The 15,887-nt window shown below is 47.4% G+C and overlaps 1 protein-coding gene across 1 annotated transcript in view; it reads left to right on the plus strand.

Moving 5' to 3' along the window:
- The first annotated feature begins 8,783 nt into the window (after positions 1 to 8,783).
- Positions 8,784 to 15,887, plus strand: part of ZDHHC5 (zinc finger DHHC-type palmitoyltransferase 5) — a 32,982-nt gene continuing 25,878 nt past the window's right edge. The window contains exons 1-2 of the mRNA XM_007519473.3: positions 8,784 to 9,046; positions 13,753 to 14,916. Of these exons, the coding sequence (XP_007519535.1) occupies positions 14,813 to 14,916 (104 nt within the window). The 5' untranslated portion in view covers positions 8,784 to 9,046; positions 13,753 to 14,812. The remainder of the gene's footprint in view (positions 9,047 to 13,752; positions 14,917 to 15,887) is intronic.

Below are 15,887 nucleotides of genomic sequence, written 5' to 3' on the forward strand. Positions count from 1 at the left end.
GAGAAAGACAGATACCTGCAGACCTGCTTCACCACCTGTGAAGTGACTCCCCTGCAGGTAGGGAGCTGGGGGCTCGAACCAGGATCCTTTCGCTGGTCCTTGCACTTTGCACAATGTGCACTTAACCTGCTGTGCTACCGCCAGACTCCCACTTCACCACTCTTGAAGCTTTCCCCCTGCAGCTGGGGACCAAGGGCTTGAACCCAGGACCTTGTGCACTGTAATGTGTGTGCTTAACCAGATGCACCACCACCACCTGACCCAATTTCTCTCTGTCTCTATTCAATAATAAAGAAAGAAAAAATATATTAAAAATTTGTGGTCCGGGAGGTGGCACAGTGGTAAAGCTTTGGACTCTTAAGCATGAGATCTCGAGTTCCATCCCCTGCAGCACCTGTGCCTGAGTGATGTCTGGTTCTTTCTCTCTCCTATCTTTCTCATAAATAAAATCTTTAAAAAAAATAAAAAGATAATTTAGACAAAATATTGGGCAGGGTAGATAGCATAATGATTATGCAAAGAGATTCTCATACCTGAAGCTCCAGAGAACCAGTTTCAATCCCTGCACTACCATAAGCCAGAGCTGATCAGTGCTCTGGTAAAAAAAAAAGAAAAAAAAAAAGAAAATATTAAAATATTGCTGCAGATTGGGTAATTTATAAACATCAGAAAACATTCACAGTGCTAGAGACCAGTAAAACGGGTTCCAGATGCCAGCAAACTTATGTTCTGATGAAGACCTTTCTGGGTTGAAGACTATATACTTCTAGCCCTGTCCACAAGTGGAAGGGATAAGGGAGCTCCTAGAAGCCTCTTTTTTCTTATTTTTTATGTTTATTTATTTTCCCTTTTGTTGCCTTTTTTTTTTAATGTCGTCTTTGTTAGATAGAACAAAGAGAAATGGAGAGAAGAGGGGAAGACAGAGGCGGGGAAGGAAAGATAGACACCTGCAGACCTGCTTCACCGACTGTGAAGCGACTCCCCTGCAGGTGGGGAGCTGGGGGGCTCGAACCAGGATTCTCTAGGCTGGTCCTTGAGCTTTGTGCCACGTTCAGCCTAACCCGCTACGCTACCACCTGACACTCAGGAGTCTCTTTTAAAGGGACCCCACCGCCCCTTCAGGAAGGCTCCACCCCCATGACCTAACTGCTCTCAAAAGCTCCACCTCCTAATAAAGTCATCTTCAGGCATTAGGTTTTTCTCCAACACACACTGTGCCTGGACACAAAAACATCCAGACCCGTGGTGGAGCTTGTTTAAACAGAAGAACACAATCTACTCTGCATTTGGAAAAGATGACACATGCGAGGCGCCAGATGGTGGCGTACCTGCCTGAGCGCACATGTTACAATGTGCAAGGGACCCAGGTTCAAGCCCCCAGGTCCCCTACCTGCAGGGGAAAGTTTTGTGAGTTGTGAAGCAGAGCTGCAGGTGTCTCTGTCTCTCTCTCTTCCTACCACCCCCTTCCCTCTCAATTTCTGGCTGTCTCTATCTAATAAATAAATAAATAAATAAATATATTTTTAAAAGTCTTTAAAAAAAGAGATACCACTATTGCTTGGAAAGGGGAGAGTTTGGGTTATTAAAAAAAAAAAAAAGACGGGCAGGGGTAGATAGCATCGTGGTTATGCAAACAGACTCTCATGCCTGAGGCTCCAAAGTCCCAGATTCAATCGTCTGCACCACCATAAGACAGAGCTGACCAGTGCTCTGGTTAAAAAAAAGATGACATGCGCAGAGAATGTGTGATGAAGGCAAGAGCAGCACAAAGGTTAGGTCTGTAGTTGCCATGTGACAGGTGATTGGGGACAGGTTGCGCCAGAGACAAGAGGTAGGGCTGATAAGCCAATTGCCTTGGGGGTATTTTTGAGATAAAATTGATAGGACTTGTTTTGGGAGTGGGGAAGAAAAGAAAAATAATTCCTAGATTTTTCTCTTGAGCAAGATGACTGGGAAAACTCTGGAGGCAGGGGTAGATAGCAAAGAGACCCTCAGACCTGAGGCTCCACAGTCCCGGGTTTAATTCCCTGTACCACCATAAACCAGAGTTGAGCAGTGCTCTGGGGGAAAAAAAAGGGTCGGGTGGTAGTGTAGTGGGTTAAGCGCACATGGAGCATAGCGCCAGAACCGGTGTAAGGATCCCAGTTCAAGCCCCCAGCTCCCCACCTGTAGAGTGGTCACTTCACAGGAGGTGAAGCAGGTCTGCAGGTATCTGTCTTTCTCTCCCCTTTTCTCTCAATTTCTCTCTGTCCTATCCAACAACAACAGCAATGATAACAATAATGATGACAACAACAAGAGCAACAAAAGGGGAAAAATGGCCTCTAGGAGCAGTGGATTTGTAGTGCAGGCACTGAGCCCCAGCAACAACCATGGAGACGAAAGAAAGAAAGAAAGAAAGAAAGAAAGAAAGGAAGGAAGGAAGGAAGGAAGAAAGAAAGAAAGAAAGAAAGAAAGAAAGAAAGAAAGAAAGAAAGGAAGGAAGGGAACTCTGGGAAGTGCTAAGGGGATATCTGCTTTGGTACTATGAAGGCTGAGTCCTTAGGCACATGGAGAACCATGTAAACATTGGAAACAGGAATCTGGAATGCTGGCATAGAGTGAAGGGATTTGTTCTTTTTTTTTTTTTTTTTTTTAAGATTTTATTTATTTATTAATGAGAAAGACAGGAGGAGAGAGAAAGAACCAGACATCACTCTGGCACATGTGCTGCCGGGGATTGAACTCAGGACCTCATGCTTGAGAGTCCAAAGCTTTACCACTGTGCCACCTCCCAGACCACAGGGATTTGTTCTTTAGACAAATGCCTCTCAGCTTATCAATAAGCTCTAGACAGAGAACTGAATGATGGGTATTGTGTGTGCATTCTTAACCCTTTTCTTTCTCCCTTTCTTTTATTTTTATTATTTTTTAAATAAATTTCTTTATTGGGGCTTTCTTTCTTTCTAAAACATGAACAAAAAATTGAAAGAAAATACAGGAGCAAGGGGCCAGGTGGTGGCTCACCTGGTTACGTGCAAGTATCACCATACACAAGGACCCAGATTTAAGTCCCCGGTCCCCACCTGCAGGGGGAAATCTTGAGTGGTGAAGCAGGGATGCAGGTGTCTCTCTCTCTCCCCTTCCATTCTTCTCTGTTCTATCAATTAACATAAATAAAGTTAAAAAGAAAGAAAATACTGGAACTAAACAGACGGGACCTCGAGCATATGGTAAGACACTGACCTTTGTCAGTGGAGACATTTCACAAGGACAGCGAAGCAGTATTTAAACATATGGGTTGGTAGTAGTAGCACTAAAAGATCTTGCCATGGGGGCCAGGTGGTAATGCAGCAGGTTAAACACACATGGTGCAAAGTGCAAGGACCGGCTTAAGGATCCCGGTTCAAGTCCCCGGCTTCCCACCTGTGGGGAGGGGCGGTCATTTCACAGTTAGCTTAGTGACCGGCTTAAGGATCCCGGTTCAAGTCCCCGGCTTCCCACCTGTGGGGAGGGGCGGTCATTTCACAGTTAGCTTAGCGACCAGCTTAAGGATCCCGGTTCAAGTCCCCGGCTTCCCACCTGTGGGGAGGGCAGTCATTTCACAGTTAGCTTAGCGACCGGCTTAAGGATCCCGGTTCAAGTCCCCGGCTTCCCACCTGTGGGGAGGGGCGGTCATTTCACAGTTAGCTTAGCGAAGCAGGTCTGCAGGTGTCCATCTTTCTTCCTTTTTTTTTTTTTTAATTTTTAATATTTATTTATTCCCTTTTGTTGTCCTTGTTTTATTGTTGTAGTTATTATTGATGTCTTTGTTGTTGGATAGGACAGAGAGCAATGAAGAGAGGAGGGGAAGACAGAGAGGGGGAGATAAAGATAGACAACTGCAGACCTGCTTCACCGCCTGTGAAGTGACCCCAATGCAGGTGGGGAGCCGGGGGCTCTAACTAGGATCCTTATGTGGATCCTTGTGCTTGGTGCCTCGTGCACTTAACCCGCTGCGCTACCAACCAGATTCCCAGGCGTCCATCTTTCTATCCCCCTCTCTTTCTTCCCCTAGTCTCTCAATTTCTCTCTGTCCTATCCAACAGCAAAAACAAGGACAAAAAAATGGGGGGAAGAAATGGCCTCCAGGCAGGGGGTAGATAGCATAATGGTTATGCAAAGGGACTCTCATGCCTAAGGCTCCATAGTCCCAGGTTTAATCCCCTGCACCACCATAAACCAGAGCTGAGCAGTGCTCTGGTAAAAACAAAGAAGCAAGCAAGCAAACAAAAAAATCTAAAAGGGCTGGGGAGATAGCATAATAGTTACACAAAGAAACTCCATGCCTGAGGCTCCAAGGTCCCAGGTTCAGTCCCCAGCACCATCATAAGCCAGAGTTGAGCAATGCTCTGGTCTCTCTTCCCTCTCTCTATATCTCTCATTAAAATAAATAAATAATGGTCCGGGAGGTGGCACAGTGAATAAAGCATCGGACTCTCAAGCATGAGGTCCCGAGTTCAACCCCTGGCAGCACATATACCAGGGTGATGCCTGGTTCTTTCTCTCTCCTCCCGTGAAGAGGATTTTAAAAAGTAGAGGTAGGGCTGGAAGATCACTCACCAGTAAGGAGTATACAAGATGCCCCATTTTGAGCACCTAGTACCAGATAGGGACACTAAGGCACCAACACTGGTGAAATGTCCATGGATGGTGGCACAGTGACTTGGTGTCTCCCCCTCCTTGCCCTCTCCTCCAAATTAAAAAAAAAAAAGAGGGTGTCAGGCAGTAGCGACAACAATAATAACTACAACAACAATGGCAACAAAAGGGAAAAAAATTTAAAAAAAAAAGAAAGAAAGAAAATATGCCGTAAAGCAGTGAAATACAGTGTGTGTAAGTTCTGGTGCTGCCACTCTGTCCCTTCCCTCTCCCTGTGCCCCCTCCCTCCCCCCAAAAAAACAGTATAGAAAAACCAAGGTATATGGTCCGGGAGGTGGTGCAGTGGCTGTGGCACTAGACTCTCAAGCACAAGGTCCCGGGGTTCAATCCCTGGCAGCACATGTACTTGAGTGATGTCTGGTTCTCTCTCTCTCCTATCTTTCTCATTAATAAATAAGTAAAATCTTTAAAAAGAAAACAACAGAAAAGAAAAACTAAGGTGCTACTCAATATACGTAGCAAAGTTTGGTGGTCTGCAAAGTCCACTGTTTCACTGTGGAATACTTTTTTTTTTTTTTTTTCCTTTTTTTTTTTTTCTCGGTGCCTGCACCATGAATTCACTGCTCCTGGAGGCCATTTTTTCCCCCCTTTTTGTTGCCCTTGTTGTTGTAGCCTCATTGTGGTTATTGTTATTGCCATTGTTGATGTTGTTCATTGTTGGATAGGACAGAGAGAAATGGAGAGAGGAGGGGAAGACAGAGAGGAGGAGAGAAAGATAGACACCTGCAGACCTGCTTCACCGCCTGTGAAGCGACTCCTCTGCAGATGGGGAGCCGGGGGCTCAAACCGGGATCCTTACGCTGGTCCTTGCGCTTTGCACCACATGTGCTTAACCCACTGCGCCACCACCTGATCCCCCCTTTTTTTGCCACCAGTTACTGCTGGGGTTCAGAGCCTATACTATGAATCCACTGTTTCCAGTGGCCACTTTTCCTTCTTTTTAAATTTTATTTGACAGGATAGAGAGTAATTGAGAGGGGGAGAGGAGGTAGGGAGAGAGAGACACACCTGCAGATCTGCTTCACTATGTCTCTGCAGGTGGGGAGTGGGGGCCCAAACCGGGGTCCTTGAGCATGGTGCTATGTGAGCTTAACCAGGTGCGCCACCACCTGGCCCCCCACTGTGGAATATATATATATATATATTTTTAGAAGTGGCTGGCAGTTTAAACTTTCTGTCTCATTCAACATCCTTTCCAGCAGTGCGGGTGATAGTAAAGTAGCAAAGCACAAGGGGACTTGTAGGGGAGATGTCCCAAGTTCCATCCTCAATACTGTATATGCTCCAGTGATGCTCTTGTTTCAACTTTGGTTAATAAAGTAAATCTGAAGGGGGTTAAACGCACATGGCGCCAAGCGCGAGGACTGGCATAAGGATGCAGGTTTGAGCCTCTGGCTCCCCCCCTGCAGGGGAGTCACTTCACAGGCGGTGAAGCAGGTCTGCAGATGTCTCTCTTTCCCCCTCTCTCTCTTCCATTCCTCTCTCCATTTCTCTCTGTCTTATCCAGCAACGACGACATCAATACCAACAATAACTACAACAACAATAAGAAACAAGGACAACAAAAGGGAAAATAAATATTAAAAAATAATAAAGTAAATCTGAAAACCAATAAAAAAGCCTTTCCAGGAAATATGGTTCATGATCCTTAGGAAACACAGACAAAGACAAGAAACGAAACCTGTAAATCTTGGGAAGAGTGACTGCATTACTCAGCCAGCAAAGAGTTGGGCACCTATTGTTGAAGGGGAGTTTAAAATGTGCATTTGAATGGTGGAAGGTTGGATTTTCACTTCAACACTTTTTTTATGACAAGTATTTTCACAGCAACACTTAGAACTGTCTAGCCAAGAGACAGCAATGAGAGTGCTGAAAATAGGAAAAGAACGACGTCTAATTTGTGAAGTGTGGAAGATGTCTTAACATCCAAGAAAAATGGAATCTGATGCCTTCCAAAGGAAATAAATTGACAGATAAAAAAACACTATACATAAAAGAAACATTGTATTTCCAGTAAAAGCTTAACCTTCCCTTTTGTGAGGTTTAAAATGTTTCATCTAAAAATGCATATTAAAAATAACTCGTGTGTTGCCATAAATAGTAAAGTTCTTAGCAAGAATGAACTAGAGGGGCAGGCAAGATAGCTCAGTGGGAAGGGTGCCTGATTGACTGTTTGTGACCCAGGTTTGAGCCCAGTTACCACAGTGGGCTCACAGTGGAGTCTCTCCCTGATAGTCTGTTTGGAGCCCTGTGAAGCCACTCACACTGAAGACAGACAAAAAACAACCAATCGACAAAACAAAAACAAAAACAAGTGGTCCAGGAGGTGACGCAGTGGCTAAGACACTAGACTCTCAAGCATGAGGTCCTGAGTTCGATCCCTGGCAGCACATGTACCAGAGTGATGGCTGGTTCTTTCTCTCCTCCTATCTTTCTCATGAATAAAAAAATAAATTCTTAAAAAAAAAAAGACGAACCAAGTAAGAACCTGATATATATGCCATGTCAGAAAAGCACCAAGATACTAGAATACAGAAGGCAAAACTCTCTCTCTTTCTTTTAAAGATTTTATTTATTTATTATTGAGAAAGGAGGAGAGAGACAGAAAGAACCAGACATCACTCTGGTATATGTGCTGCTGGGGATCGAACTCAGGACCTCATGCTTGAGAGTCCAGTGTCACTGCAGAGTCCAATGTCTTTCCACTGTGCCGTCTCCCCGACCACCAGAAGGTAAAACTATCTCCGTTTTTCTTTTCTTTTCCTTCTTCACCAAAGCACTGCTCAGCTCTGGCTTATGGTGATGCAGGGGATTGAACCTGGGACTTTGGAGCCTCAGACAAGAGAATCTCTTTGCATCACCATTATGCTATCTCCTTAATTTTGCAGCCTAATGCAAAAAGCACCACACTTTGTTGTTATTAATCCCAACAACGCTTTGACAGTAAAACCCAAGGAGAGACCAGGGCTTGGAACCACACTTTACAGGTTGGTGTGGAACCCTGGCTTCAGACAAGTGACTGTTCCAACGCTTTTGCAAGATGATTATGTAACGGGGCTGCTTACCAAACTGAAATGGCCTGCAGTTAAAACTGAGGAACGAATACCTGGCCCTGCTTTTGGGGTCACAGCTGTGTGGGCTCATTTGGGGCAAATCGTGGCGCTGTCACGCCCTTACCCCCACCCGACCCCCGGCTCGCAGGGGCCACGAGTTTCTTAGAGAACCTTTGCCTTCCAGCCTGAGGACGACATTTAGCGGGTGTGGGTGCCCATCCAGCCTGCACCAGAGAAAAAAACAAAAAAGGGAATTAAGTGAAGGAGAGGCACTGACTCGCATTCCCTGCGCCCCCTTCCACCTGCCCGCCTACTTCCCCTCTCTTCCCTTCCCCTCCCGGGTCTTTGGGCAGGATCATGGCTCCTCAGCGATCCCTCTTGTCCCAGAGTCCCCTCCCCAACCCAGACCATCCCATCAAACCCCGAGTTCCAGCAGATACTGAGAAACTCGTTGAAGAGAGGAACAGATTCATCAAGACTGTTTTACATAAAGTTTTCGCAATCAAAAAAAAAAAAAAAAAAAGGGGGGAGTGGGGTAGGTTACTGACTTGCCAGAGCGCTGGCCAATGGCTGAAGAGACCGAAGCGCATCCGCCCACTGATTGGCTAATCCAGAAGCCTGTCTGGCCTGTACCACATTTCTGGGCGGGGGAGGTCTGCTGACTTCCAATCGTTCCTTGCTTATGTTTGAGTCGGTCTAGGCCACGCCTACAGTTATTTACTTATTTCTTTTAAGCTTCTGACGACTAGACTATGTACTGATACTAAGACTGGAAAAGAGAAGATTCTCGGTCATCTCCCTAGTTCTGACTCTCTCATTTAAGGCCAATCTTCCTCACCCAGTCGGCTGCGGAAGCCTTGGCCTTGCGCGCGCGTGCTCGTTTTCTCGCGTGCGTACGGCGCTGTCTTGCCGCAGCCAATCGGAGCGCGAGGTCGCTGCGGTCGCCGGGGTTCGCGCGCACGTTCCCGAGCGGCGTAGGGGTGGGGGCTGTGGGTGAATGGGCGAGTGAGCGAGTGGCGGGGGCGGGGCAGCGCGCGGCGGCGCGAGCCGCATGAATGAGAGAAACGTGCCCCGCGTGAGACGTCGCGCGCGCCCGAGAGTGGGAGCCAATGAGAACGCTGGGAGGGCCCGAGACCCGGCACTGAGAGCAACGGTCGCGCGCCGGCTCGCAGACGAGCGTCGCCGGGCGGGAGCGCGCGGGCGTGGAGCGTGCGGGGGCCGCGCGCTGCCTCTCAGAGGCCGGACGGCACTGCCGGGAGGCGGCGGCGACGACAACGACGGCGGCGGTGACGGGGCTCCACGCCGGTGGGGGGGTGAGTACCGGGGGACACCGGCCCCTGCGGAACCGGAAGTGCCGGGCCAGCGGGGGTGGGAGAGGAGAGTGACCTCTAGGGAAACGGGGGGGGGGGGTAGAGGGGGGCGCCCGGCGAGGGGAGGCAGTTTGAGGGCCGGCTCAGCCCGCGGCTCCCGGGGACCCGAGCCGGTGGCCCCCGGAGGACTGAGGGCGAGCTGGGGACCCGCTGCCGCCGCGCCCGGCCGCCGCCCCTTCCGCACCCCGGTCCCCTCAGCCCCCCGGCGGGCCTGCGGGCTGGGTGTCGGTGTCGGTGTCGGCGGCGTCCACCCCACCCAAGGGTGCTGTGGCCCCGGGGACCTCCTGGCATTTCGGGGTGTGTGTGTGCGGGTGCGGGTGCGGGTGCGGGGGGGTCGGGGTGTCCTCCTTTCGGTCCGAGACTTTTCTGGAGCCCAGGCCTCCTGCTGTTGGTTACCTGTGCTCTGCTGGGTCCGCGCCGGCCCCGGCCCCGGCTGTCAGCACTCAGGACTTCTTCTTCTTCTTCTTCTTCTTCTTTTTTTTTTTAATTTTTCTTTTTCTTTTTTAATGTCTCCTCCTTACCCCAAGCTGATGGGACGCGTTTGCCAATCTTTATTTTATTTTATTTATTTTATTTTATCCTTCTTCTTATTTATTTATTTATTTTTAAAGCCCGAGGAGGCGGTGGGGCCAGGGAGGTGGAAAATGTCCGCCCCTCCTTGGTGACATGCAAACAGTTTGCAACCCCAAGTTAAGAGAAGCGACTCTAAAAAAGAAGCGAGCACGGCGCCTCTGTGTGTGTGTGTGTGTGTGTGTGTGTGATTATTTTTTTTTTGGGGGGGGAGGTTTATTTTTTATTTTTATTTTTTTTCCTTTCACTTCCTGGTGAGTGGCACCTTGTTTAGGTGGATCTAGGATCCGCAGTATCTTCCCCCACCCCACGCTTCTGCCTTAACCTGTCAAGTCTTTCCAGAAAGTTGGTGGATACCTGTTTCTTCTTCTCCTCCTACTTCTTTCTTAATTTCTTTCTTTCCTTCTCTCTCTTTCTAAAAATACCTTATTTATTTATTAATGAGAGGGATAGGAGAGAGGAAGAACCAAACATCACTCTGGTACATGTGCTGCTGGGGGTTGAACTCAGGACCTCGCGCTTGAGCCTTCAGCAGCTTTATCCACTGTGCCGCCTCCCGGACCACTCTCTCTTTGTCTTTCCAAAACTTCGTTTATTCACGAGGAAGATAAAGAAGCAGACATCACTCTGGCTCGTGTGCGGCAGGGATTGAATTCGAGAGGAGACCTCCTGCTTGAGAATGTAGCGCCTCCTCTCACACCACGGATCCCTGCTTCTATGTGTACATATATATATATATATATATATGTTTATATTTAAACCAGAGCCTTTGCTCAGCGCTAGCTGATGGATGGTGGCACCTGGGATTGAACCCAGGACCTTGGAGCCCCGGGCTCACTAGAGGCTCTTTGCATCACCACTGTGCTGTCTAACCCACCCAGAGTGCGGACTGCTCCTGGTGCCCCGTCCTCTGTGACGCCTGGGGTCTGTGCCCGTCCCACACGTGTGGGCTCTGCTTTCTGCTGCACGTCTCAGCCAGGGTCTGTCCACCGGACTGACCCCACCACACCTTCGTTCCTGCCTTCAGATCCCCCTGCCCCACCGCTTCCTCCCCACACAAGGTGCCGGTGCTCCTAATCCCTCACCTCAGTCCCTCACCCTGAAAATGGGGAGCTGCTCCTGCTGCTCCTTGGCTAAAGCCGAGGGGTTCCACCTTCTCTGCTGGAGATTGCTCTGTCCCCCGTAAGCCACACGCGTCCTCGGGCCGGGCCCCTTTCTCGCACAGGCACCCGTGCCCGGCCTGCGGTCTCATCTCCACTGCCCGACAGCGGATCCTTCTGCTCAGGCCTGGTGCCTCTTTATTATGCCCTGGCTGCCTCCAGTAAAGCCTTTTGTCTTGTTCCCTCTAGAACACATCCCTAAGCATCTCAGATGCCATCTCTTGTCTCAGTACGGTACTCCCTAAATTGCATGACCTTTTTATGACATCACGTTGCCTGGGCAGTATTAGCCCGTGTAACTTTTTCCCCATGTCAGAAAATACAGTCTGGCATAATACACGATGGCTAAATCATCCAGTGTAGATAAACTATGAAAGTAAGCAGTTTATTTTTCTTCTCTCTCTTTCTCTCTGCCAGCAATCAAAACCAGAACCCCATGTATAATTTTGGCATCTTGAGGGGAAACTGTCAGCAGGTCCATTTATTGTTAATGCTATTACTTAGGCTGTGGTCCGGGTGGTGGCACAGTGGATAAAGCACTGGACTCTCAAGCATGAAGCCCTGATGAGTTCAATCCCCGACGGCACATGTACCAGAGTGATGTCTGGTTCTGTCTCTCTCCCCCCATCTTTCTCATGAACAAATAATAAATTCTAAAAAACAAGCACACAAACAAAAAACACTATTACTTAGGCCTATATTCAGAGAGTTGGGCTTTGAATCCTCTAGGGAACTGAGGGCTAACCAATCATAAAGCCTGGGCCTAGTGTTTCTTTTTAGAATTAACTACTTTTTGTACTGTTACTGGGTGTTCACTACATCCTAACACTGACGTTTGGCAATAGTAGCACTAATGTGTTAGTACTGCTGTTCACTGTGTTCTACTAGTTATTTTATTTCCATTTACCAGCGCACTGCTCTGCTCTGGCTTTTGGTAGTGTGGGGATTGAATTTAGGACCTCAGAGCCTCAGGCATGGGAGTCTCTCTGCATAATTATTATCCTGTCTGCCCCTCACCCATTAGTTATTTTTTTGAAAAGAGATAAATATATCTTGATGGAAAGCACCTTTGCCTTCCTTGCCACAGGTAAGAAGTGAGTTGGGGATGCCTTTGCATTTCACTTTCCTAACATTCTAGCACTTTTAACGTCTGTCATTTTAAGGGTGTTGTTATGATTGCTTTTGTATAATAAGACTATTCCTAAAACGTAAATGAAGACTTTCTTCTGCAGATTCCAAATTGTAGTCTCCGGGTAGAGAGTCTAGTGGGCAAGTGGAGGTGGAAAGGCTTTGAGTTGGCAAAGGGCTATGTGAACTCTGAGTTCTGGAGCTGGCTGCTCTAATGATTCAGTGGCTTCGCCTCAGGCGCTCTCTAGCCTTCAATTTTATAAAGTGGGATAAGGGACTATGTCACCAGATAATGTGAGTTAAGTGCTTTGAGATCACTAGATGAAAAGCATCCTATAAAATCCAAACTGCTGGTGTTATTCTGCTACTATACATGAACAGAGATAATTGTTACTCTTAATCATATCGGGGAAGGTGGAGCTCAGTGGACTTCCTAATAGGCCTGTTCCAGTGTAGGAATAAAAAGTTGTTAAATTGGGAAGAAAATCTGGGGAATGTTATGCATGTACAAACTATTGTATTTACTGTTGAATGTAAAACATTAATTCCCCAATAAAGAAATAAATTATTAAAAAAAAAAAAAAAAGAACCAGAGCATCACTCTGGAACATGACTAAACTCAAGACTTCAAAAAAAAAAAAAAATTTGGGAAGAAAAGGGCCATCCCATATAGGTGACTCACTATCTTGAAGAGAACGCCACACCTTTTGTTCAGGTCTCTTCATGGACTAAAAGATCAAAAGTTCAGTGGTGTTTTAGAGCTGTAGCTAAAAAACATAGAGGCATAAGAAGGGACAAATACACTGAAAAGTGAATCTCACTATCCTACTTTTAAAGTTACTTTCTGGTTTTTTTATTGTAGCAATAGACACTGTCCAGCGAGAAATTTCTAGGACTGCCCTTCACTGCCCTGTGCTTGTTTTTATATTTGTCACTACCCCATTGAGAGTAGATGAGATGTCCCTTTACAAAAACTAGTTTTCTTTTCCATATGAGTAGCACTTAAAAGAGTAAAAGGAGCCTCAGTTTGTACATATTATTTTAAGCCATAGAACTGCTCAACTCTGGATTTTGGTGGTAGTGCTAGGGATTGAACTTGGGATCTCAGAGCTACAGACATGAAAGTCTTTTGCATAATCATTATACTCTCTTTCCAGCCCATGGAGTCCCAGTCTGTCATCCAATTCAGAATCCTTTCTCACATTCACATAAGAGACATAGAACATCGATATTTTTTCAGAAATTTTTTTTTTTTTTACCAGAGCACTGCTCAGCTCGGGCTTATGGTGGTGCAGGGGATTGAACCTGGGACTTCAGAGCCTCAGGCTTGAGAGTCTCTTTGCATAACCATTATGCTATGTACCCTTGCCCAAAGTCACTTTTTTTTTTTTCAAAGTCAGCCTGTGGGGTTTTTAGTCTTCATGTTCTACTTGTTTATTTATTGGATAGAGTCAGTGAAATAGAGTGAAGAGAGACACACCTGCAGCTCTGCTTCACCTCTTGTGAAGCTTCCCCCCTAGAAATGGGACTGGGGGCTTGAGTGTGATGCTTGCTTGAGCGGGTATGCCACTACTGTCCCCTAGCCCCCAAGATTTGTCTATTTACTCCCCCCCCTCCCCCCAGCACTGCTGTGCTTTGGCTTATGGTGTGTGGGACTAAATGGGGACTTCAGAGCCTCAGGCATGAGTCCTCTTTTTCATAATCATTAAGCTATCTCTCCCACCCAGTCTTGATGGTCTTAGGAACTGCCCTAGAGGAATTCCTCTGATAGAGATGTTTGTTTTCTTTCAGGTAAGGCATTGTAACTCAGTTGAACTCTGCATCCAGAAACTCCCAAGACTGAAGATCAGAGACCGTTGACTAACCTGGAAACAGGGACCTCTTTGGAGCCTTGATCACATCCACAGTAACCCTTTTTTAAAAGTTCCAAGTGGAACTGAGTTCTTCATCTTGCTTTGCTCACTGGGAAGAATATGGCTTCGGGGATTTTACATTTCCCTTTAGTTTTGGATGGATTCTACAGGAAACAAAGCCCTTAAAGGGTTTGGGAATAACAAGAAGAGATTGAAGACTGACAACTCGCACACTCTCTGTTTCCCTCCCCTTCAAAGAAAAGGATTTACAACTCAACCTTGGGAACAGCTGCTGCCCAGTGCTAGCCATCAGGAGAAAAGAAAACCAAACTACCATTGCCAGACTATAAGCCCTGAAGTCAAGGTGTGGGAGTGGTGGCACTGAGGAGACCGGGGACCCTGACCGAGGACAAGGACTGCAGTGAACACAGCTTCACCTTAAAGCTAGAAAGGGCCCCAGGTTCTTTCAGGATCGAAATAGAACCACAGGACACACCTTCCACATCTTGTGGAAGTGCAGCAGTTGTGGGACTATTACAGTCTCCTCAGAAGGCCTTTTCCTTGGCCTGAAGTGTTGCTCCTTGCCCTGAGCCTCTCCCCTTCTTTCCTTTCAAAGACCTGCCTCCATCCATGATCTGTCCGACTGCCCGAGTTCTCTGCCTACGACCACTTGTATGCGTAGCGTACAGTCTCCGGACCGTCTCCAGTTTTTAAACTGCACCAGCTGTGTTTCTTAGTCTCTTCTCCTGCCTTGTTCAGTGGAGGTGGTTGCTCGTCGTTGAGAATCACCTTTCCCCCTCCCATGTGCTTTCCTTCATTTGCAATCTGTTGACCTTTGGTTTCATTTGGGAGGGGGAAGGGTGATCACCGAACATTTTTTTTTGGTTTCCTTCTGTACTCGTCTCTCGGTTGTTCCCCTAGTCCCATTTTCTTGTGTGTCCTGCCGCCGTGTGGGCCTGGGCTATGCGGCAGGGCAGCTCTTCCATCAGAGCTCCAACATGCCCTCAGAGTCTGGAAAGAGATTCAAACCCAGCAAGTACGTTCCCGTCTCAGCAGCCGCCATCTTCTTAGTGGGAGCCACGACGCTCTTCTTTGCCTTTACGTGAGTTTTCTTTCCCAGCAGGAGTGTTTGGGGGGGAGCGAAGGTCTTCCTAGTTTTATTTTATTTTTTTTTCCCCTGTTGTGTTTTGTCATTTGCGAAGCCAGATGGCTTATAGTGTTCCGTGTCCGGTCTAGGTAGATCCAGATCCCAGAGAAAGGGTAAGGAGAGAGAAAACACATCCTCTCAGCCTTGTTGCAGATGTTGTTCCACCGAGTCCTTGGCCGTCGCCGGCCCTCCTCCTCTTGGAATTATAGATGTGTTCATTATTTTCCTGCCGAGCTCCAGCATTAGGTGATCCTGAAGTAGGAAGGAAGCGGGAGGAAACCACGGCGAGGCTTGACACCAGTTTACGTTTGATCAATGGGAGGGGAAAGAGAACTAGACTCACCGAGAGGTATTTCAGGTAGTGATAATTTTCCCCAGGATATCTGAAGTGGAGGTTTGAGAGCGTGGGAACCGAGAGTACTGGGGAACTTCAGAGCTGACCTAGAAGGCATACCAAAGAGACTGTTTTCGTGTGGGTGTGTTAGATGGTTTTCTCCGTTCTCATCTAGAACTGAGGCCTAAAGAAGTGAAGGCCACTGGGAAAGGGCGAGTTTTATTTAGAAGACAGTCCTAAAAGGCGCTCTGCTTTAGATTCTGCAGAAGGAAATGGCAGAAACACCGCCACCCCCTTTAGGGAAAGCAGGTGCTAGTGAACGATTTCCCTCCTGCAGGATAAAGACTGTTTGCTGATTGACTTGAAGGGGCTGGCAGATTAATTCGTCTCCCTGTCTCTAGATTTCAACTGTCTTAGCACCAGGCAAGCATGTTGGCTACTTACCTGTTTATGAGTTAACAGGTACGAGAGTTCTCAGCCTTTCCCTGTTGAGTCATTGAGTCAGTTGTTCCTCCTGAAACAATGAGAGCTTGCTGGATTTTCTGGGCAGGTGCTTTGCCATCATTCAGGCTCAAACTTAATTGTGAGGTGC

The sequence above is a fragment of the Erinaceus europaeus genome, chromosome 17 (genome assembly GCF_950295315.1).
Source record: "Erinaceus europaeus chromosome 17, mEriEur2.1, whole genome shotgun sequence".
Classification (NCBI taxonomy): domain Eukaryota; kingdom Metazoa; phylum Chordata; class Mammalia; order Eulipotyphla; family Erinaceidae; genus Erinaceus; species Erinaceus europaeus.